The 24,756-nt window shown below is 43.2% G+C and overlaps 1 protein-coding gene across 3 annotated transcripts in view; it reads left to right on the top strand.

Moving 5' to 3' along the window:
* The window catches only part of LOC141092481 (probable cation-transporting ATPase 13A4), a 401,167-nt gene that overhangs the window by 197,993 nt on the left and 178,418 nt on the right, over positions 1-24,756 (top strand). For 2 of the 3 annotated variants that reach the window (XM_073578652.1, XM_073578651.1), the window contains exon 2: positions 24,580-24,753. The exons of the other annotated variant lie outside the window; for it this stretch is intronic. In XM_073578652.1, coding sequence (XP_073434753.1) covers positions 24,604-24,753 — 150 coding nt within the window. In that variant the 5' untranslated portion in view covers positions 24,580-24,603. The remainder of the gene's footprint in view (positions 1-24,579; positions 24,754-24,756) is intronic. 3 annotated transcript variants of the gene reach the window in all.

The raw sequence follows: 24,756 nt of genomic DNA, 5'->3' as shown, positions 1-24,756 counted from the left end.
TCCAGAGGAAGGCAAAAAAAACCATGTGGCAAACACTAAGTTCCAAATTGGGGAAAAAAATTCCTTTCCGACTCCACATAAGGCAATTATACTAGTTCCCTGGATCAACGCCCTATCAAGGAATCTAGTGTAACATTATACTTTTCAAGAAAGGCATCCAGTCCCTTCTTAAATTTTAGTAGTGAATCACTCATTACCACATCATACGGCAGAGAGTTCCATAGTCTCACTGCTCTTACAGTAAAGAATCTGAATCTTCCTTGTAATATTTTTAAGTGTATGTTTCAATAAAATATATTTTTTTTAGACAATACTATGTTTGGAGGACTTCTTTTTGCTCTATATAGGTGTTTTATGTTCCAACAAAGTTAATTCTAATGCCTCCATTTTGTTGGTGAAGCTTCTGGCATTAGTATACATGCACTTTATGTATCTTTCATTACCTCTATGATTCCCTAAAATCTTAACTGTTCTAACAACACCCCCACGCCACCCCCAATTTCTTTATTTGTGCCCAGGTCACTATCTGCACCATCTCCCCACCTATAAAATTATTACCCTACCCCCCAATCCCTATTTTAAACACTACTCCAACCTTCTAGCTATATAATGATAGATACCAATTGTATACAGGTGCACTGTACAACATGTATGTAAATTAAGTACAGATAAATCCAGTGACTCACCAGTGACCCTTCTTGTGATCAAAGAAATATAGCACAAAGCACAATGAAAACTTCTTTCATCCATTTCTTTTTTCTGCAGAATGTAACACAGACATTTTAGATTTGTGCACTTCACAACTAACAGATCCCTTTCTACATCCACACAGTTATAGTCCCCTCTGTGCCTCCAAACAGTAGTAATACCCCATTTATGCCCCCATGAAGTTGTTTCCCCTTTGCAAAGCCTCCCTTTGTGCCTCTATGCAATAATTTCAACATTTGTACTCTAAAGCAATCATCATGTCCTTTTATGTCCCAATACAATAATTATATAAGTATGGGCCAATGAAACTTTATGGGTCCATGTGCTGTCCAGTTGTGTGAATGCAGCCTAACACTGAGAGAGTAGCAGGCGCTAGCTAAGAGTACATTCCAAACAAAAGAGCAGGAGCTCTGATGGATTTGGAACTTTCCTGCAGATCATTGAGCTTAAAGCAGCAGTTAATTAAAAACATTTTGAATTAACACTATAAAGTTGCTAAACTTTATATTTAGAAAGCAAATGATCAATACAGCAAAACAAAAATTATTTAAAGGTGTACATAGCCTTTCAGCTCTTAATAATAATAATAATAATAATTTTATTTCTATAACGCCAACATACTCCGCAGCACTTTACATTATAGAGGGACTTCTACAAACTAAAGACATTACAGCACAGCATAGCATAGCAATAAACACATATATCAAAACAGATGCCAAGAAGAATGAGGGCCCTGCTCACAAGCTTACAATCTATAAGGAAAAAGGGGAGACATGAAAGGTGGATGGTAACAATTGCTTTTATTGTTTGGACCATTCCTATTGTAAAAATCGGGTGTTCCTATTGCTGCATGAACCAGTTAACAGTCTAAATATGGATTAAAAACACATGTGACATGCACAAATGTGAACAAGTCGGTCGGACACTGTTCACACCACCCACTAGCTGAAACACAAACAGAAGGCACAGAATGACAAATGTGCAGAAATACCTTGCAGTAAGACATATAACAGTAGTCAGCAAGTGCTGATAAAAAGATGACAACAAATACTGGGTATTTAGTCAATACTTTTTTTTTGCAAAAAAATGTATACCAAGCTGCTCCACCTCGTCAAGGTAACCCCTATTGAAGCAGTCCCTATCTAATGTATTTAAAACCTGAACATATGAACAGTGTCTAAATGAACAGGATTAAGACAGGCGCTTTCTAGCATGGGCACGTGGTGTACAACAGCTCTTTATGTGCATATCATACAAAAGAGGGGTGGGGTCTATCAAGTCATGCATAAGCATGAAAAAACTGGATTAAAAACACATGTGACATGCACAAATGTGAACAAGTCAGTCGGCACTGTTCACACCACCCACTAGCTAAAACACAAACAGAAGGCACAGAATGACAAATGTGCAGAAATACCTTGCAGTAAGACATATAACAGTAGTTAGGAAGTGCTGATAAAAAGATGACAACAAATACAGTGTATTTAGTCTATACGGTTTTTTGCAAAAAAATGTATACCAAGCTGCTCCACCTCGTCAAGGTAACCCCTATTGAAGCAGTCCCTATCTAATGTATTTAAGACCTGAACATATGAACAGTGTCTAAATGAGCAGGATTAAGACAGACGCTTTCTAGAATGGGCACATGGTGTAAGACAGCTCTTTATGTGCATGTCACACAAAAGAGGGGTGGGGTCTCTCAAATCATGCATAAGCACGAAAAACACTGGATTAAAAGCACATGTGACATGCACAAATGTGAACAAGTCGGTTGGACACTGCAAGGTAGGAAAAAACAACAAAAGCTAAGTCTCATAAAACCAGAGAGGTTGGTAACTATGCAGATTGCAGATCCCTGATCTTAACCACACAACTAGCAGCAGTCGTGGAGCGTTCCTACGATGGTCCTAGATGCCTCGTCACAACTGGAGAGCTAAATAAGCCTAAAGCAGGAAAAGAGGAAAACTAACTCCCCCAGAGCAGACCCCAAAGGAAAGACAGCCCCCCACATGTATTGACAGTGAAACAAGATGAAAACACACACAAAGGCAGGAAAATAGGCTGAGCAAACGATGGGGGCCAAACTAACTTGAAAGGACAGGAAAGGAAAGACACTGTCTGCCATCTGCCAAAAACCCTACCAAAATAATGTCCAACACTTCTGATAACAAAATTAACCTTGAAGTCATTAGACTTCTCCCACTATATCAGCACTCTGAAATATTCTGAGACAGAGCAAAAAGAGGCCAATCTAATAAAGGACAAAAAAAGCAAATTGGCAAATACAGATAAATAAGAGTGGAAATTCAGCACAGCCCCAGCCGGGGCTGGCTGACCACACAAAAACTGAATTGACCAACAAGAGCAAGTGTGAACATTAGCAAAAACAAACTTAACTTGAGAAGACTGGAACAGAGCTGAAGTCCAAGAACTGAGAAGCAGACTGAATCACCAGCACCAGGATAGGGCGTCGGCTGACTTATATCCAGTCTGATACTCCAGAGATCCAATCGTTATCCTCCTCACCAGGTGGCAGATCAACACCAATTAAACCAACCTCACTACCTTCTGTCACCACCAGAGGGAGAACGGAGGGAGAACTCTCAACTGGTGGAGCAGAAAATGAGTTCATAACAGAGCTGTCTTACACCACATGCCCATACTAGAAAGTGCCTGTCTTAATCCTGTTCATTTAGACACTGTTCATATGTTCAGGTTTTAAATACATTAGATAGGGACTGCTTCAACAAGGGTTGCCTTGATGAGGTGGAGCAGCTTGGTATACATTTTTTTGCAAAAAAATTTATCGACTAAATACCCTGTATTTGTTGTCATCTTTTTATCAGCACTTGCTGACTACTGTTATATGTCTTACTGCAAGGTATTTCTGCACATTTGTCATTCTGTGCCTTCTGTTTGTGTTTCAACAGTCTAAATATGTAACACTACAGACACAGAGGGCTATTAAATGCAAAAAGCATGTGAGAACATGATGCACGGTTAAGGTAAAAAAAAAAAATTGAAATGAGCCACACAGGGATATTTAGGTTAATGCATTGAGGCGATAGGCCAGTCTGGACAAATGCGTTTTTAAGGCAGGCTTAAAACTGTGGGGATTGGGGGTTAATCGTACTAGCCTGGGTAGTGCATTCCAAAGAATAGGCGCGGCACGTGAAAAGTCTTGGAGACGGGAGTGAGAGGTTCTGATTAATGTGGATGTTAACCTCAGGTTGTTGGCAGAACGGAGGACATGGGTAGGGTGGTAGGCTGAGATGATGGATGAGATGTAGGGTGGTGCTGAGCCATGGAGGGCTTTGTGGGTGAGGGTAATAAGTTTATACTAAATTCTGGAGTTGATGGGTAGCCAATGTAAGGACTGGCACAAGGTAGAGGCATCGGTAAAATGATTGGTAAGGAATATGATCTCAGCTGCAGCATTCAGGACAGATTGGAGAAGGGAGAGTTTGTTAAGCGGGAGACCGATAATTAGAGAGTTACAATAGTCCAGACGAGAATGAATAAGAGAAACAGTAAGAGTTTTTGCAGAGTTGAAAGTAAGAAAGGGTCAAATTTTAGAAATGTTTTTGAGGTGCAGATAACAAGAGCGAGCCAATGATTGGATGTGGGGGGGGTGAATGAAAGCTCTGAATCAAGTATGACCTCAAGACAGCGAGCATATTGCTGGGGAGTAATGGTGGAACTACACACAGAAATGACAATGTCGGGCATAGGTAGGTTAGTAGAAGGAGGAAACACGAGGAGTTCAGTCTTTGACATTTTCAGTTTCAGATAGAGGGAGGACATGATGTTAGAGACAGAGGTAAGACAATCACTGGTGTTTTCCAAAAAGGCAGGCGTGATATCAGGAGAAGAAGTGTATAATTAAGTGACATCAGCATAGAGATTGTACTGGAACCCAAATCTACTGATTGCTTGACTAATAGGGGCACTATGCAAAGAGAAGAGGAGGGGGCCTTGAACCGATCCTTGAGGAACCTCAACAGTAAGGGGAAGATGAGAGAAGGAGCCAGCAAGAAAAACAGTAAAGGAACGGTCAGAGAGATAGGAGAACTAAGAGAGAATGGTGTCCTTGAGGCCAATGGAATGGAACATAGTGAGGAGGAGCTGATGATCCACAGTGTCGAATTCTGCAGATAGATCCATGAGAATTAGCATGGAGTAGTGACCATTAGATTTAGCTGTTAGAAGATCATTAGAGACTTTAGTGAGGGCAGTTTCAGTAGAGTGTAGAGAGCGGAAACCAGATTGTAGAGGGTCGAGGAGAGAGTTATCTGAGAGATAGCGGATAAGACGGGTGTGAACCAGGTGTTCCAGGAGTTTAGAGATGAAGGGAAGATTTTTGACAGGTCTATAGTTAGCAGCAAAGTTTTGGTCAAGTAATGGTTTTTTAAGTAATAGCTGTATGATGGCATGCTTAAATGAGGAAGGAAAGATACCGGACGAGAGTGAGAGGTTGAATATTTTTGTTAGGTGAGTGGTGACAGCAGGGGAAAGGGACTGGAAGAGATGTGATGGAATGGGGTCGCTGGTGCAAGTGGTAGGGTGAAAAGATGCAAGAAGCCTGCTTACTTCTTCTGATACTGATTCAAAATCAGAGAGTGAGCTAGATGCAGTGGGGGAGGGAGGACAGTGCATGGTATGAGGTGATTGGGAGATAATTTCCTGTCGGATATGGTCAATTTTTTCTTTGAAATAATTAGCCAAATTGTCAGCATGGAGATCCTTGGTTGGGGCCTGCACTCTTGGGTTAAGTAGGGAATGAGAAGTGTCAAAGAGACGTTTCGGGTTAATGGATAGTGATGTGATGAGGGTGTTGAAATAGGTTTGTTTTGAGAGGTGAAGGCCAGTGTTGTATGTTTTGAGCATAAACTTATAATGGATGAAATCTTCGGGTAGATTATATTCTCTCCACAGATGTTCGGTGCACCTGGAGTACCGCTGTAGGAAGCGTGTTTGCAGTGTGTGCCAGAATTGTCGTCTGTGCCTAGTTGTTCTATGTAGAGGAGATGCAGTTTTATCCATGGCACTTTGAAGTGTTTCATTGTAATGGTTCAGTGCAGAATCAGGACATGAGAGGGAGGAGATAGGGGCCAATGATGAATGCAAGTTCTTCATAAGTCTCTTGGTGTTAATGGCCTGTATGTTTCTAAAAGTGTGGAAAGTGGGGGTGACCTGGGTGGGATGGCAGTTCTTGATAGAGAATGATAGAAGGTTGTGGTCAGAGAGCGGGAGAGGGGAGTTTGTGAAATCATCCACTGAGCAAAGCCGGGTGAAGACCAAGTCGAGGGAGTTTCCGTCTTCATGCGTGGGGGAGTTAGTATGCTGCGAGAGGCCAAAAGAGGAGGTTAGAGATAAAAGGTGAGAAGCAGATGGTGAGAGGGGAAGGGCAATGGGAATGTTGAAGTCTCCCATGATGAGGGTGGAGATGTCACAGGAGAGATAGTGTGGAAGCTAGGTCACAAAGTGATCCAGAAATTGATGGGATGGGCCCGGAGGACGATACACGATCACTACTTGCATGGAGAAGGGGACGCAGAGTCTGACAGCATGGACCTCAAAAGAAGGGAAGACAAGTGAGGGTACTTGAGGGATAACCTGAAAGATACATTTGAGTGATAGGAGCAGACCAATGCCTCCACCTGCTCTGTTATCCGATCTTTGGGTATGAGAGAAGTGTAGTCCACCATATGAAAGAGCAGCAACAGCGGAGGTGTCTGACCGCTGGATCCAGGTTAAGAAAATCTGAAAGGAAGAGGTCATAGATGAGAGAGTATATTACACACTGTCCTCTTGAGAAAGCGCCTGTTTGAGCACGAAACATGCATCGGGGGGTCGCCCTACGGTCTGGGGTACCTGTGCACCATTAGGTAAGCTTTTCCCTCTTACAACTTTGTGTCCTATATGACGCTATTTGCACATTTTATGGATTTAGCTTGTCGCCATTTCCATTACTGCCTTACTTCACACTGAGTTGCCAGCCCTTAGGGAATATTTTTAAGCCTATTATGGCCTTATTTACAATCAATATGGGCATTCATGTTTGCCATTGCTGATGTTTGTGCATGTTATATACTATCTTGGCTTGGGCTATTGGTGCGTCTGGTTCATTTTATCTCCCCCTTCCTATCTTTCCTGTTTTCGGTGTCAATCTGTCATTGCAATTTTGCTATTTTTACATATTGTCTGTGCCTAGAATATTAATAAAGATTGTAATAATTTTTTACATATTGTTTGGATCCAATTACACCTCTTTTTTCTCCTTGCCTCATATGCTTATGGAGTGGAACCACTTACTATTATGGCGATTTATTTCTATGGGATACCGCCCCTTTTCTTGTCTAAAGTATTGGGCCTTTGTACCATATAGTATAATGCAGTCCCCATATAGCATATTGCAGACCCATGTAGTATAATGCAGTCCCATATAGTATACTGCAGTCTCCACATAGTATAATGCAGCCCGCATATAGTATAATGCAGCCCCCATATAGTATAATTCAGCCCCATATAGTATAATGCAGCCACCATGTACTCGCTGATTTAAAAAAAGATTCAACTCTCCCCATTCCCCCACGGCTCCGGTCTCTGCAGCACGTCTCCTCCACAGTTCCACTGCCTGACACAGCATAGCATGATGAAGTGATGTCATTGCACCTGCTGGATGAGATGTCAAACGCAGCAGGGAAATGATGGGAGAGGAAGCATCAACTGTATCAGCCTCCATAGACTCCAATGTAGCCCCTTATGGCATAATACAGCCCCATACATTATACTGTAATGCAGCCCCCATATAGCATATTGCAGTCCCATATAGTATATTGCAGTCCCCACAAAGTATAATGCAGCCCCCATATAGTATAGTGCAGCCCCCATATAGTATAATGCAGCCCCCATATAGTATAATGCAGCCACCATGTACTCACTGTTTAAAAAAAAACACTCATCACCTGACGCTCCCTCCTCCATCATTGCTTTCAACTGTATCAGCATCTAGGATACTGATACAGTTGAATGTGCAGTGCTGGGTACAGGGGAGAGTGGGAGGCAAACCCGGCGCTGGCAGCAGCCCCCTGACTCACAGGCCCAATAGCAGCTGCGTCGTTTGTCACTATTAGCGGCATACCACTGTCTGGGGGCTCCTGGGTTGTGGGGCCCTGGGCAAATGCCTAGTTTGCATGGCTCTAATGCTGGCCCTGGGTCCGACAACCTGCACCCTCACTGATCTTCTGTTATCAGCTCCAGCAGTATCTGGATATAAACACCGAATAGAACTGGAACAACACAGCTCTATACATTGTTCAGGTGTTGCAGCTCAAATTCTATTCAAGAGAATTGGAGCTATGCTGCTGTACCCAAGAACAGCCACTATACAGTGAAAAAAGCTGTGCTGTTGGGCTCTCTTCCTTGTGTATCTCTAGCTGCCTACAGAGCTGATATCAACTAGCAGTGGGGATGCCAGGTGTTTGATAACAATCAATCTGATATTAGTGACCTATCCTAATGAGAGGTCATCACAATCAGAAGCTTGGAGAACCTTTTAAAGGCGCGTCTATCCATCTCAAGTGAACAAATCCTAAAATGTTGACAGCAGGGCCCTCATTCCTCCTGTAACTGTTGAACTATGTGTTATTTTGTATTGTCTTCATTGTTTGTACATATCCCCAATTAATTGTAAAGGGCTCCAGAATATGTTGGAGCTATATATTAAAATTATTGTAATTATTATCAATTCATGGCTATATTTATAAGAAAAAAGCTTGTCAGTCCTCTATTATTAACCAGTTAAAGACCTGATAAATTTTCCCCATTTCTGACCATTTTTTTTGCTTTCTTTTGCACATATGGTTTAAAGAGGTATAACATTTACTCACTGTAGGATAATCAAGTAAATTTTGTGTATTTTTTTGTGATACTTGCGGCTTCATTTTTATGTTACTTTGATATTTGCTGGTGTCTGGCGATATCATCTGTTTCTCAGCTTCTATCACTAACCACCTCTCTCAGCCTCTCGCAGCTCTCAACCTCTGAAACACACAAAGACAGTAACACCTTTGACCAGGTCTTTTTCTAGCTCTGTTCAATCTCCTACCTAAATAACTCACTGCTTCCCTTCTCTGACCACAACATTCTCTCCTTCACGCTCACAAATCCTCGCCCACCCCAGCATACTCCTACCTACCACACATTCAGAAATCTACAAGCCATTAACCCTCTTACACTTTCAGATTCCCTACACTCATCACTGTCCTGAATCTCCTCTTTTTCCTGTCCTGATCTGGCTGTACATCACTACGATGACACTCTCAGCACCCTTGACCAAGTAGCGCCCCTCTCCCTCAGAACCTCCAAACACAGAGTAAAACAGCCCTGGCTCACATCGCAAACTCGACTTCTGAAGCGATGCTGTATGAGTGCTGAACACATATGGAGGAAAACCCGCACACCAGAAGATTTGGTAACATAGTAACATAGTTAGCAAGGCCAAGAAAAGACATTTGTCTATCCAGTTCAGCCTATATTCCATCAGAATAAATCCCCAGATTTATGTCCTTCTAAAGAGCCTAATCACTATAAGATATAATATTGGTATTTTCCAGGAAGACATCCAGGCCTCTCTTGAACCCCTTGACTGAGTTCGCCAGTACCATCTCCTCAGGCAAGGAATTCCAGATTCTCACTGCCCTAGCAATAAAGATTCCTCTTCCATGTTGGTGGAAAAACCTTCTCTCCTCCAGACACAGAGAATGCCCCCTTGTGACCCTCACCTTCCTTGGTATCAACAGATCCTCGGAGAGATATTTGTATTATCCCCTTATATACTTATACATGGTTATAAGATCCCCCTTAGTCATCTTTTTTCTAGACTAAATAATCCTAATTTTGCTAATCTCTCTCGGCATTGTAGTTCACCCATCCCCTTTATTAATCTTGTTGCCCTACTTTGTACTCGCTGTAGTTCCATTATATCCTTCCTGAGCACCGGTGCCCAAAACTGTACACAGTACTCCATGTGCAGTCTAACCAGGGATTTGTACAGAGGCAGTATAATGCTCTCATCATGTGTATCCAGACCTCTTTTAATGCACCCCATGATCCTGCTTGACTTGGCAGCCGTTGCCTGGCACTGGCTGCGTCAGGTAAGCTTATCATTAACTAGGATTCCCAAGTCCTTCTCCATATCAGATTTACCCAGTGGTTTCCCATTCAATGTGTAATGGTGAAATTGATTCCTTCTTCTCATGTGTATAACCTTACATTTATCAATGTTAAACCGCATCTGCCACCTTTTGGCCAGAGTTTCCAAATTATCCTGCTCCATCTGTAGCAGAATACTATTTTCTATCACATTGACTGCTTTACATAGATTTGTATCATCTCCAAATATCAATATTTTACTGTGTAAACCTTCTATCAGATCGCTAATAAATATGTTGAAGAGAATAGGTCCCAACACCGACTCCTGCGGTAGCCCACTGGTCACCGCGACCCAGTTAGAGAATATACCATTTATAACCACCCTCTGCATCTATCACTAAGCCAGTTACTTACTCATTTACACACATTTTCCCCCATACCCAGCATTCTCATTTTGTGTACCAACCTCTTGTGTGGCATGGTATCAAACGCTTTGGAAAAATCAAGATATACCACATATCAAGATATGACATACCTTGGTTCAGTCTATAGCTTACCTCTTCATAAAAGCTGATTAGATTGATTTGACAGGAGCGATTCCTCATAAACCCATGCTGATATGGAGATAAACAGTTATTCTCATTGAGATAATCAAGAATAACATCCCTCAGAAACCCTTCAAATATTTTACCAACAATACTTCATCCACTTCAAATTTATGTTAAGAACCTATACCTCTACCCTTCACCTCGCCAAACAGACCTACTTCACCACTATGATCTCCTCACTATCCAACAACTCCAAGAAACATTTTGACACCTTTCACTTCATCCTCAGGCCAAAAGTACAGGCCCCTATCACAGACATTTGTACTGATGACCTAGCCTCCCACTTTAGAGAGAAAATCAGGAAATCCGCTCCCAACCACTAAGTGCTGAGACTCCCATCCCTCCTTGCATTTCCCCTGATAAGTTCCTTAAGGGGTCAAGTTTCCAAAATGGTGTCACATGTGGGGGTAACCACTGTTTAGGCACATCAAAGGCTCTCCAAATGCGACATGGCATCCAATCTCAATTTCAGCCAATTATGCATTGAAAAAGTCAAATGGCACTCCTTCCGTTCCAAGCCCTGCCGTGCACCCAAACAGTGGTTTACCCCCACATATGGGGTATCAGCGTATTCAGGAGAAATTGCACAACAAATTTTGTGGCTTATTTTCTCTTTTTACACTTGTGAAAATAAAAAGGATTGGTACAGAAGAAAAATGTTTGTAAAAAATTTTTTGCTGAAGTAAAGCAGACATGTGGAAAATGTTATTTATTAAATATTTTTTGTGACAGGTATTTCTCTGATTTAAGGTCATAAAAGTTAAAAGTTTGAAAATTGCAAAATTTAAAAAATGTTTGTGATATTTCCACTTTTTCATAAATAAACGCAAGTCATATCAAAGAAATTTTACCACTAACTTGAAGTAAAATATGTCACGAAAAAACAATCTCAGAATCAGCGGGATCCGTTAAAGCGTTCCAGAGTTATAAAAGAGACTGTGGTCAGAATTGTAAAATTTGGCCTGGTCATTAAGCTGCAAATTGGCTCCGTCACTAAGGGGTTAATTAGAAATTAGTACCCTATCCTGATTATTGCTGCAATGGACCAGGCAGAATGGGCCAGAACTCAAGTGCCACATACATTAGACCGTTGACATTGATAAAATTGTGTATATTGCATAATTTGCTATTTTACTTACAGTGTTAACTGAATTACAGTAATCCCAAAAGGTCAATAATTTAGATTTTCATAGTATTGCACATGGGATTTTTTGTCAGTGTATACATATATATATATACAGTGGGGCAAAAAAGTATTTAGTCAGTCAGCAATAGTGCAAGTTCCACCACTTAAAAAGATGAGAGGCGTCTGTAATTTACATCATAGGTAGACCTCAACTATGGGAGACAAACTGAGAAAAAAAAATCCAGAAAATCACATTGTCTGGTTTTTTTTTCATTTTATTTGCATATTATGGTGGAAAATAAGTATTTGGTCAGAAACAAAATTTCATCTCAATACTTTGTGATATATCCTTTGTTGGCAATGACAGAGGTCAAACGTTTTCTGTAAGTCTTCACAAGGTTGCCACACACTGTTGTTGGTATGTTGGCCCATTCCTCCATGCAGATCTCCTCTAGAGCAGTGATGTTTTTGGCTTTTCGCTTGGCAACACGGACTTTCAACTCCCTCCAAAGGTTTTCTATAGGGTTGAGATCTGGAGACTGGCTAGGCCACTCCAGGACCTTGAAATGCTTCTTATGAAGCCACTCCTTCGTTGCCCTGGCGGTGTGCTTTGGATCATTGTCATGTTGAAAGACCCAGCCACGTTTCATCTTCAATGCCCTTGCTGATGGAAGGAGGTTTGCACTCAAAATCTCACGATACATGGCCCCATTCATTCTTTCATGTACCCGGATCAGTCGTCCTGGCCCCTTTGCAGAGAAACAGCCCCAACGCATGATGTTTCCACCACCATGCTTTACAGTAGGTATGGTGTTTGATGGATGCAACTCAGTATTCTTTTTCCTCCAAACACGACAAGTTGTGTTTCTACCAAACAGTTCCAGTTTGGTTTCATCAGACCATAGGACATTCTCCCAAAACTCCTCTGGATCATCCAAATGCTCTCTAGCAAACTTCAGACGGGCCCGGACATGTACAGGCTTAAGCAGTGGGACACGTCTGGCACTGCAGGATCTGAGTCCATGGTGGCGTAGTGTGTTACTTATGGTAGGCCTTGTTACATTGGTCCCAGCTCTCTGCAGTTCATTCACTAGGTCCCCCCGCGTGGTTCTGGGATTTTTGCTCACCGTTCTTGTGATCATTCTGACCCCACGGGGTGGGATTTTGCTTGGAGCACCAGATCGAGGGAGATTATCAGTGGTCTTGTATGTCTTCCATTTTCTAATTATTGCTCCCACAGTTGATTTCTTCACTCCAAGCTGGTTGGCTATTGCAGATTCAGTCTTCCCAGCCTGGTGCAGGGCTACAATTTTGTTTCTGGTGTCCTTTGACAGCTCTTTGGTCTTCACCATAGTGGAGTTTGGAGTCAGACTGTTTGAGGGTGTGCACAGGTGTCTTTTTATACTGATAACAAGTTTAAACAGGTGCCATTACTACAGGTAATGAGTGGAGGAAAGAGGAGACTCTTAAAGAAGAAGTTACAGGTCTGTGAGAGCCAGAAATTTTGATTGCTTGTTTCTGACCAAATACTTATTTTCCACCATAATATGCAAATAAAATGAAAAAAAAACAGACAATGTGATTTTCTGGATTTTTTTTTTCTCAGTTTGTCTCCCATAGTTGAGGTCTACCTATGATGTAAATTACAGACGTCTCTCATCTTTTTAAGTGGTGGAACTTGCACTATTGCTGACTGACTAAATACTTTTTTGCCCCACTGTATATATGCTAGATTGAGGCCCGATGCGATAGCATCGGGAGGGCGGTGATGTCACGATGGGGGAAGGCTTTGCAGCATTGAGAATCTCTCCCCCCATGTGCTCCCCCACCTATCCACTCTCTCTTTCCCCATGTGCTGACTTCTCCCATCTGTGCTCTCTTTTTTTGACCTGTCTACCCCATGTACTATCCCCCTTGTCTGCTGTCTCTCTCCTTCCTGTGCTGTGTTCTCCCCTCATGTGCTGTCCCGTTTGAGCTGTCTCACCCCCTGTGCTCTGTATGTCTCACCCTATGTCTGACCTTGTACAGAACATACCACAGCTCCTGGGTTGGGGAGGAAACAAAAGACAATACTGACATTACAGCAGGAGATCGCAGAGGATACATTTTGTGAGGTAAAATATTGTTTAAAAACAGTCAGTGAAATATTTTACCTCACAAAATGAATCCTCTGTGATCCCCTGCTGTAATGTCAGTATTGTCTTTTGCTTCCTCCCCTGCCCAGGAGATGTGGTATGCTCCGTACATGGTCAGACACAGACAATTTTTAAAATGAACTTTCGTTCATGGGAAAACCCCTTTAATGTGACCAGCTTCCTCTGCCTGTAGACATGTCGCGCATCTGCCACCGGGATCAGCTGAATGATTCACTGCGCCTGCACGAAATTCACGCAAGTGCAGTGCGAAGGTGTCCCGCTGGTGGTACCGTGCAAGAGGGCAAAAGGCTGCATGTGTGTGAGTGTGAGTGTGTGAGTGTGTGAATGTGAGTTTGAGTGTGAGTGTGTGAGTGTGAGAGTGTGTGTGTGTGTGTGTATGGTGCATACGGCATTCTGCTGGTTGTACCATGCAACAGGTTGGTACCAGCAGGAGTTTCCATATTGAGACACCCATCACTTGGGTGTCCCAATATGGTGGTCAGTGAACTTCCTCTGCTTGGAATTCTGGGATACGGTGACTTCTGGACAGAACAGGAAATGAAAACATTACAAGGCAATTATAGAAATAGATATACAGTATATATATATACATATATATATATATATACTAGCTGAAGAGCCCGGCATTGCCCGGTCATTGTAACTTACTGTGGTTAGATGATAACAAATTATAATGGTTATCCACCATAACATAGTCCCATGCCTATATTCCCATTATATATATATATATGCCATCCCATAGTGCCATGCCCATATACCCATCACACATCCTCCATCCCATAGTTCTGTGCCCATATATCAATTATGACATCTTCGCCATGGCAACCATTATGACATAGCCGTCACCATTGCACCCTATTATAACATCATCATTGACATAGCAACCATTATGACATCGTTGTTGATATACACATACACACACACAAGCACACACACATACACTCAGCTTTATATATATAAGATATATATGTATATACAGTGGGGCAAAAAAGTATTTAGTCAGTCAGCAATAGTGCAAGTTCCACCACTTAAAAAGATGAGAGGTGTCTGTAATTTACATCATAGGTAGACCTCAACTATGGGAGACAAACTGAGAAAAAAAAATCCAGAAAATCACATTGTCTGTTTTTTTTTCATTTTATTTGCATATTATGGTGGAAAATAAGTATTTGGTCAGAAACAAGCAATCAAGATGTCTGGCTCTCACAGACCTGTAACTTCTTCTTTAAGAGTCTCCTCTTTCCTCCACTCATTACCTGTAGTAATGGCACCTGTTTAAACTTGTTATCAGTATAAAAAGACACCTGTGCACACCCTCAAACAGTCTGACTCCAAACTCCACTATGGTGAAGACCAAAGAGCTGTCAAAGGACACCAGAAACAAAATTGTAGCCCTGCACCAGGCTGGGAAGACTGAATCTGCAATAGCCAACCAGCTTGGAGTGAAGAAATCAACTGTGGGAGCAATAATTAGAAAATGGAAGACATACAAGACCACTGATAATCTCCCTCAATCTGGTGCTCCACGCAAAATCCCACCCCGTGGGGTCAGAATGATCACAAGAACAGTGAGCAAAAATCCCAGAACCACGCGTGGGGACCTAGTGAATGAACTGCAGAGAGCTAGGACCAATGTAACAAGGCCTACCATAAGTAACACACTACGCCACCATGGACTCAGATCCTGCAGTGCCAGACGTGTCCCACTGCTTAAGCCTGTACATGTCCGGGCCCGTCTGAAGTTTGCTAGAGAGCATTTGGATGATCCAGAGTAGTTTTGGGAGAATGTCCTATGGTCTGATGAAACCAAACTGGAACTGTTTGGTAGAAACACAACTTGTCGTGTTTGGAGGAAAAAGAATACTGAGTTGCATCCATCAAACACCATACCTACTGTAAAGCATGGTGGTGGAAACATCATGCTTTGGGGCTGTTTCTCTGCAAAGGGGCCAGGATGACTGATCCAGGTACATGAAAGAATGAATGGGGCCATGTATCGTGAGATTTTGAGTGCAAACCTCCTTCCATCAGCAAGGGCATTGAAGATGAAACGTGGCTGGGTCTTTCAACATGACAATGATCCAAAGCATACCGCCAGGGCAACGAAGGAGTGGCTTCGTAAGAAGCATTTCAAGGTCCTGGAGTGGCCTAGCCAGTCTCCAGATCTCAACCCTATAGAAAACCTTTGGAGGGAGTTGAAAGTCCGTGTTGCCAAGCGAAAAGCCAAAAACATCACTGCTCTAGAGGAGATCTGCATGGAGGAATGGGCCAACATACCAACAACAGTGTGTGGCAACCTTGTGAAGACTTACAGAAAACGTTTGACCTCTGTCATTGCCAACAAAGGATATATCACAAAGTATTGAGATGAAATTTTGTTTCTGACCAAATACTTATTTTCCACCATAATATGCAAATAAAATGAAAAAAAAAAACAGACAATGTGATTTTCTGGATTTTTTTTCTCAGTTTGTCTCCCATAGTTGAGGTCTACCTATGATGTAAATTAAAGACGCCTCTCATCTTTTTAAGTGGTGGAACTTGCACTATTGCTGACTGACTAAATACTTTTTTGCCCCACTGTATATACTGTATATATACAGTATCTACTATATAATCGTCTAATTCTGTCTCTCTGTTTGTAATGGAAATCCTGCATTGCTGATTGGTCGTGCCCGGCCGGCCGCAACCAATCAGCTACAGGCGCAGTCCTGGCACTCGCTGGTGGTACCAGGCCCTTGCGCAGCACCACCAGCCGCACCCCCGCTGCCGGGACCCCCCGCTGCCGGGACACCCACCGCATCCCGCAGCTGCCTGCCCACCCACCTCCGTGCAGTCTCAGCCGGCAGGAAAGATCGCGGCTTGCGGCCTGTGGTGGAGATGGGGTGCGGGCGCTATGACTGCACGGAGGTGGGTAGGCAAGCAGCTGCGGGACACAGACACACACACATGTACACACACATGTACTAACACACACACGTACACACACACACATACTCACACACACATGTACTTACACACACACACATGTACTTACACACACACACGTTCCCACACACACATACACACATGTACTCACACACATATAATCACACACATGTACTCACACACATGTACTCACACACACACATGTACTTACACACACACACGTTCTCACACACATACACACATGTACTCACACACACACATGTACTCACACACACATATAATCACACACATGTACTCACACACACACATGTACTTACACACACACACGTTCTCACACACACACGTTCTCACACACACATATACACATGTACTCATACACACACATGTACTCACACACACACATGTACTAGCACACACACACTTACTCACACATATGTACTCACACACACATGTACACACACGTACTCACACACACACGTACATGTATAACACACACATGTAATCACACACACACGTACTCACACACATGTACTCACACACACACGTATGCACACGTACAGGCACATACTCACATACATGTACTCATGTACACACACATGCACATACTCAAACACACGTACACACACACATACTCACACAAACGTACTCACACACACACGTACTCACACACACACATGTACTCACATACACGTACACGTACACACATGTACTCACACACACATGTACTCACACACACACACATGTACACACACACATACTCTCACACACACATGTACATACACACATATACACTCTCACACACACGTACTCACACACATATGGGGGAGGGGGGAGAGACAGATGCCACACCCCTAGTGCCACAGAGCCGCCCCCATCGTGATGTCACTGCCCTCCCGATGCGATAGCATCAGGCCCACATCTAGTATATATATATATATATATATATATATATATTTATACAATATTTATTATTGTCAGTACATATTTACTTATTGGGGGTTTCTTGTAAAACAGGGATGAGAAACTCTGACCTGGACAGTCATGGCATTTGCATAACGCTATTAGATTTTTGACTTAACTGAAGTTTCGAGCTGTCTCATACTATGAGTAACTCAGATGAAGTAATACGTAACATAGCTCGCAATACTTTTTCTTCTTAATTTTGTATTTTTATTACTTTGTGTTCCAAGTATTAACACAACAACCATAATTAAGTTAGGAGTGTGTCCAATCATTATAAGATTAGATTGACTCAGCTAAAATATAAACACTCCCAAATATTCTGTAATACTTATACAGCAGGAAAAATAAGTATTTGATACACTGCCAATTTTGCAAGCTATGAAGAATGGAGAGGTCTGTAACTTTTATCGTCAGTACATTTCAACTGGGAGAGACAGAATCTAAAAATAAAAAATAAAAAAATCACATTGTAAGATTTCTAAATAATTAATATGCATTTTATTGCATGAAATAAGTATTTGATTAAACAGAAAGCCAGAACTTAATATTTGGTATAGAAACCTTTGTTTGCCTTTACACATATCAGACAACTCCTGTAGTTCTTGACCAAGCTTGCACACACTGCAGCAGGGATTTTGTCACACTCCTCCAAATGGAGCTTCCCCAGATCTTTCAGTTTTCGGGGCTCTCACTGGGAAACATTGAATTTCAGCTCCCTCCAAAGATTTTCTATTGGGTTCAAGTCTGGAAACTGGCTAGCCCACTCCAGGACCTTGACATGCTTCTTACGGTGCCACTTCTTTGTTGCCCTGAATGTGTGTTTTGGGTCGTTGTCATGTTAGAAGACCCAGCCAAATTCCATCTTCAATGCTCTTACTGAGGGAAGGAGGTTGTTGGCCAAAATCTCACGTTAAATGACCTTATTCATCCCCCTTCAATATGGTGCCATCGTCTTGCCCCTTTGCAGAAAAGCATACCTAAGGTTTCCCCTACCATGCGTCATGGTTGGGATAGTGTTCTTGGGGTTGCACTCATGGCAAATGAAGTTGATAACAAAAAGTCCTATTTTGGTCTCATCTGACCACATGACTTACCATTCCTACTCATCTTCTTCTTCAACTTCAAACGGGCCTGGACATGTGCTGGCGTGAGCAGGGGGACCTTGCTTGCCTAGCAGGATTTTAATCCATGATGGCATAGTGTGTTACTAATGGTAATGTTTGAGACTGTGGTCCCAGCTCTCTTCAGGTCATTAACCAGGTCCTCCCGTGTAGTTGTGGGCTGATTCCTAACTTTTCATAGAATCATCCTTACCCCAGGAGGCGAGATCTTGCTTGGAGCTCCAGAATGAGGAAGATTGACATACATCTTGCGTTTCTTCCATTTTCTAATACTTGAGCCAACAGTTGCTGCCTTTTCACCAAGTTGCTTGCCTATTATCCTGTAGCTCATCACAGCCTTGTGCACAACTACAATTTTGTCCCTGGTGTCCTTAGACAGCTCTTTGGTTTTGGCCATAGTATAGAGGTTGAAGTGTGATTGATAGTCTGGACAGGTGCCTTATATACAGGTGATGAATTCAAACAGGTGCAATTAATACAGGTAATGAGTGCTGCAGCGCACACAGTGCAGAAATAATGCAGTGATACAGGAAAGTTCAAAGCAAATATATATAATGTCCAAAATTCACAAACCTCACACAAGCCAGCTGTTGCAGAGCCACCTGCTCTGCCAGTTGCAAACAAGCGCTGACACACCCAAACCCTTTATTGCAGGGTTTTTAAATGGAATCTGTGGCCATGGGTCACTTGTAACACCCAACTGGAAGAAGCGAACCGCACCACTAGCATCCTGTAGTTCGTTCAAAAAATAAAAGCTCATTCCGGGTTTTCTTAAATCCTCCTTGGGGAAATAGCTTGTCCAAGACCTTACTTTTATTCTGCATTGCAACCATAGCTATACCTGTGACTGCAGTGCACTCCAGCGGGCCTTAATACGCTTCTATGCGCATCCTGGGGGATACATAGCGTCCCTCGCCTATAATACCCATCACTGCCTCACATACCCCCACTGAAACTTGTGAGGTTGAGCATTTGTCACCAAACAGGGTACCTGTGACAGGGCATCCACATTTCCCTGTGACTTCCCCGCCCGATGTTCCACCAAAAAATTAAATTTTGTAAGGACAGAAACCATCTGGTGACCTGCGCATTCCTCTGCTTTGCATTACTCATCCAAACGAGGTGGGAACGATCCATTACCAACAGAAACTGTCGCCAGAGCAAATAGTAGCATAGAAACTTCAAGGTCCACTTAGTCACCAAGCACTCCTTCTCCACTTCATTATCATTTTTCTCTGCCAGGGTAAGTTTCCTGCTCAAGCAGGTAACTGGATGTTCATCGCCGTTCACCTCTTCTGACAGTACCGCACCTACGCCTACCTCTGAGGCTTTTTTTTTGCACTATAAAGGTTTTCCTGAAGTTGGGGCTGATGAGGACTGGCTGTCCACACAAGCCAACGCATGGACTGGAATGCCTCCTCTGGTTGAGGGTTCCACCGTACCATAACCGACTTCTTACTTTTTAACAGATTGGCTAGGGGTGCTGATCTCCTAGCAAAATTGGGTATAAACCGGTGGTAGTACCCACTGATACCTTGAAAGACCCTCACCTGTTTCGTACTTAAAGACTTAGGCCATATTTGGATGGCCTCAATCTTATTTATTTGGGGTTTGATAACTCCATGCTCAATCACATACCCTAAGTACCGTGCTTCCGTGAGACCTATGGCACATTTTTTGAGGTTTGCTGTTAACCCCGCGATCCTGAGTGAATCCAGTACTGCTTGTACCTGAGACAGGTGGGAATGCCAGTTGCTACTAAAGATGATGTCATCCAAATAGGCTGATGCATACTTCTGGTGAGGCTTTAACACTATGTCCACAAGCCCCTGGAACGTAGAGCGAGCCCCATGCAATCCAAATGCAAGACGACATAGAATCATAGAATCGTAGAGTTGGAAGGGACCTCCTGGGCCATCTGGTCCAACCCCCTGCTCAAAGCAGGATTCGCTAAATCATCCCAGTCAGATGTCTGTCCAGCCTCTGTTTGAAGACTTCCATTGAAAGAGAACATAATGATATCAACCCGCATGATAAAGGCGGTCTTTTCTTTTGCCGAATCTGTTAGTGGTACCTGCCAGTAACATTTGGTAAGATCGAGCATGTAGAAGTACTGGGCCTCCTCAAGTCTCTTAATTAGCTCGCCCACCCAAGGCATTAGATAAACGACAAACTTTGACACTTCATTCAATTTCTAAAAGTCATTACAGAATCATAAAGACCAGTCTGGCTTCGGAATCAGTACAATGGGGCTAGCCCACTCCCTCCGGGATTCCTCGATAACTCCAAACTGAAGCATTTGCTTCACTTCAGCCATGATGGCTTGCCTCCTGGCTTCTGGCACTCACTACAGTTTCATCCGTACACTTACCCGGGACTCGGTGACAATTTCCTACTGGATTACTGAGATCCGCTCCGTCAGCTCTGCGAATACATCTGGATTCTGTTGCACCAGAATGTGCTGTTTTGTGAGTGCATCATTTATCTTAACCTCACCCCCAGCCACGTCCTCCACCGGTGACAGAGGGTTCCTTTTTGGTACCACCGGAATCACTTCAATGACCAAACATTCCCTGTCCTTCCAGGCTTTTAGCAGGTTTACATGGTACAGTTGTTGTTTACTCTTTCTGGGCTGGAGCACTCTATAATTCACTTCCCCCACCTATTCCTGTATCTCATATGTCCCTTGCTACTTGGCCATGAGTTTACTCTCTGTGGTGGACACTAGTACCAACACCCCGTCCCCTTCTTTAAAGATCCTGACTGTGGCTCTTTTATTATATGCCCAGCTCTGCGTGGCCTGGACATCCAAAAGATGCTCCTTTACTATGACAGCCGCAATCTTGTCCTGCATGCTTGCCACGTGCTCGATCACACTCCAATGCCAAGTTGGCTCCTGTTCCCACATCTCCTTAGCTACGTCGAGCAACCCCCTTGGATGCCTGCCAAACAATAGCTCAAAAGGAGAGAAACCCATGGAGGCTTGTGGTACCACGCGAATAGCGAGCATTAGATAGAGCAATAACATGTCCCAATCCCTCCCATCCTTGAAGACCAACTTTTTGAGCTTGGACTTGAGGGTCTTATTAAACCTTTCCACTAAACCGTCGGTTTGTGGATGATACACCGACGTACGTAGCTGTTTAATAAGGAGCAGCTTACATAGCTCCCTGGTCACCTTGGACATTAAAATAGTCCCCAGAACCATAAGGATCTCCTTTGGTAGCCCAAGACAACAAAACTTTGCAAACACCTTGCGGGCGATTAGTTTTGCCAAAGTGTGACAAAGGGGTATCTCCTCTGGGTACCCCATGGCATAGTCCACTACAACCAGAATATGTTGATGGCCACGGCAGGACTTCACTATAGGCCTCACCAGTTCCATTGCTATCCACTCAAATGGTACCTCTATAATGAGTAGTTTCACCAATGGACTCCTGAAATTCGCAGTGGATGTGGTAAGTTGGCATTCGGGACAAGACTCGCAATACCCCTGGACCTCAGCAAAAAAAAAATGCTGCAGTTTTCGTTCTTGGGTTGAGTCCACCACAGTGCCCTTGGCACTGCCAGCACCTGATTGTGGAGGCACCGTTAGTCTTTGAGATCATTTTGGGGAACTAGTCTCCTGCCGTTCTCACTCCGTGGTACCCCATCAGTATGTACTCTGCCTGATTATCCCCAGCAAGGGAACATGACTTTTTCCCTGGATCCAGGGCTTGCAGGGTCCGGCGTGACATCCGCAATGGGGCAGAGTCCCGTATAAAGTCCTAAGTGGCTGTGTACCACTCGATCAGTCCAACCATCTATTCTAGAGTGCCCAGGTCCCCTTGCCTCACCCAATGCTGTATGGCTGCTGGTAGAGCTCTCACTAGCCAGTCAGCCACCACCATCTCCAGCATCTGGGCCGGAGACAAGGTCTCAGATTGGAGCCACATTTTTACAAGCTGCAGTATGTCATAAACCTGAGACCGAGAGAGCTGGGTCTCCACAAAAGTCCATGAAAACACCCTGTGGGCTCTCACATAGGTATTAACCCCAGTCGGGCAAGGATCTCACCTTTTAGCTTGGCATAGTCCTGGGAGTCCTCCTTACTGAGGTTAAAGTAGGTTTTTAGCATGTCACACCTCAGGAACGGAGCCACCACTTTGGCCCACTGGAAAGTTGTCAGGTTCTCCCGTTCTACAGTGCGCTCATAAACAGTGAGGAAAGATTCCATGTCATCTTCCAGACTCTGCTTACGCAAAGTGGAATGGAGCTTGTCTCGGACCTCACGGTGTTCCGGTGTTGGTGCTGGAGGTGCCTCTTGCAGGGCTGCAATTTGCTGCAGCAACAGGTTATTGGTCTGTTGCTATGGCTGCTGTGTGAGGACTAGCTGCCTCAAGATTTCCTCCATCTTGTCCGCAGGCCTGGGTTGCAATGTGGCAGGCCTAATGAGAGACACGCAAATGGCATTGGGGTATACCTCAGTTCACACTGCCCACATTCCCCAACCAAGCATAGCGGTGTTCACACCATGCAGTAATGAGGCAGTGATCAAGGAAAGTTCAAAGCAAATTTATTTAATGTCCAAAACTCACAAAATGAACAGCACACAGTATCCTCTGGATCGCAGCCAGGGCGTCAAAACAGTCCATATCCAAGGCATCCAAGACATGTTGCCAAGGGCCACCACCGTGTCACACTGAGGGGGCGCCATGTTGCAGTGCCATTTTTTTTACCGCTTGCAAACAAACACTGACACACCAAACCCTTTACTGCAGGGTTTTTAAATCGAATCTGTGGCCATGGACCACTTGAAAGACTTGGCTGGAGGGAACAAACTGCCCCACTACCATCCTGCAGTTTGCTCCAAAACTAGAAGCCCATCCCTGGTTTTCTTAAAAGGAACCTGTCACCAGGTTTGGCCAATACGAGTTATAGCCAGCGCCTTTAATGACTTATCTACAGCATTGTGCAGTGCTGTATATAAGCCCCTGATCTGACCTGCAAGAGAAGAAAAATAACTTTTATTATACTCACCTGCTGGTCAGTCCTGTCTGATGGGTGTCGCAGGTCCTTGTCCGGCACCTCCTATCTTCTTGAGATGCCCTCCTCCTGCTTGCTTCACAGGCTCCCCGGCATCACGCTCCTGCACCGACATACTTATCTGCCCTGTTGAGCGCAGAGCAAATTCCTGCAGTGCGCAGGCGCTGTGCCTCCCTGACCTTTTGCCGGAGCCTGCACACTGTGCTACTTTTATTTTTAGATTCTGTCACTCACAGTTGATATGTGCGTAAAGTAAAAATTACAGACCTCTCCATTCTTTGTAGGTGGGAAAGCTTACAAAATTGGCATTATATCAAATACGCATTTTCTCCACTGTATAATAACTAAATGTAGGTCCAATGCATGATCTTTCTTTTTCATGCAGTTTTTCCTGACAGGACTGTTAGAACTTTTTGATATTGTAACAGAATATCTTTAACTTAAAAGTAGAAAAAGAAAAGAGTCTGAATAGGGTTGCTGGACTCATTTCTGCGCTAAATGAGATGCACAGTTCAGCGTTAGTATGCAGTGTATAATGCACTGTGATTTCTATAACAGGTTTAGTTTTTAGAAAGATATAATATGTTATGTAATTATTGCTTATTTTATCATAACAACCATCTCTTAGTAGTGTTCATGTAGATATATACAAATATCAACTAGAAAAACCTTTTGCCATAAGAAGTTTGAGATAAAAAAAGTGCCTTATGTTAAGAGGTTTGCTAAAATGAGAAGATATTCGGTGAAATCTATTGTCATCCAGTCCTATTGTGTCTTTAATTCCCCAGGAGCTGTTTGGATACAGAACACTGATGTGGAGACAAGCACTGTGCATTATTGGGTACATTTTTTCCCTAGGGTTTCTTCTACTCCTATTTTATTGGAAACCTGAATGGGACGTCTGGTGTCAATGTGCTCCGTGTGCCCTTGAGAAAGCTAATGTTATTTTACTGAGAACCACGGTG

The sequence above is a fragment of the Dendrobates tinctorius genome, unplaced genomic scaffold, assembly GCF_039654945.1.
Source record: "Dendrobates tinctorius isolate UK_male_01 unplaced genomic scaffold, ASM3965494v1 ptg000060l, whole genome shotgun sequence".
Taxonomy (NCBI): Eukaryota; Metazoa; Chordata; class Amphibia; order Anura; family Dendrobatidae; genus Dendrobates; species Dendrobates tinctorius.
The sequence above is the reverse complement of the archived record's forward strand: the minus strand, read 5'-3'. Positions and strand labels throughout refer to the sequence as shown.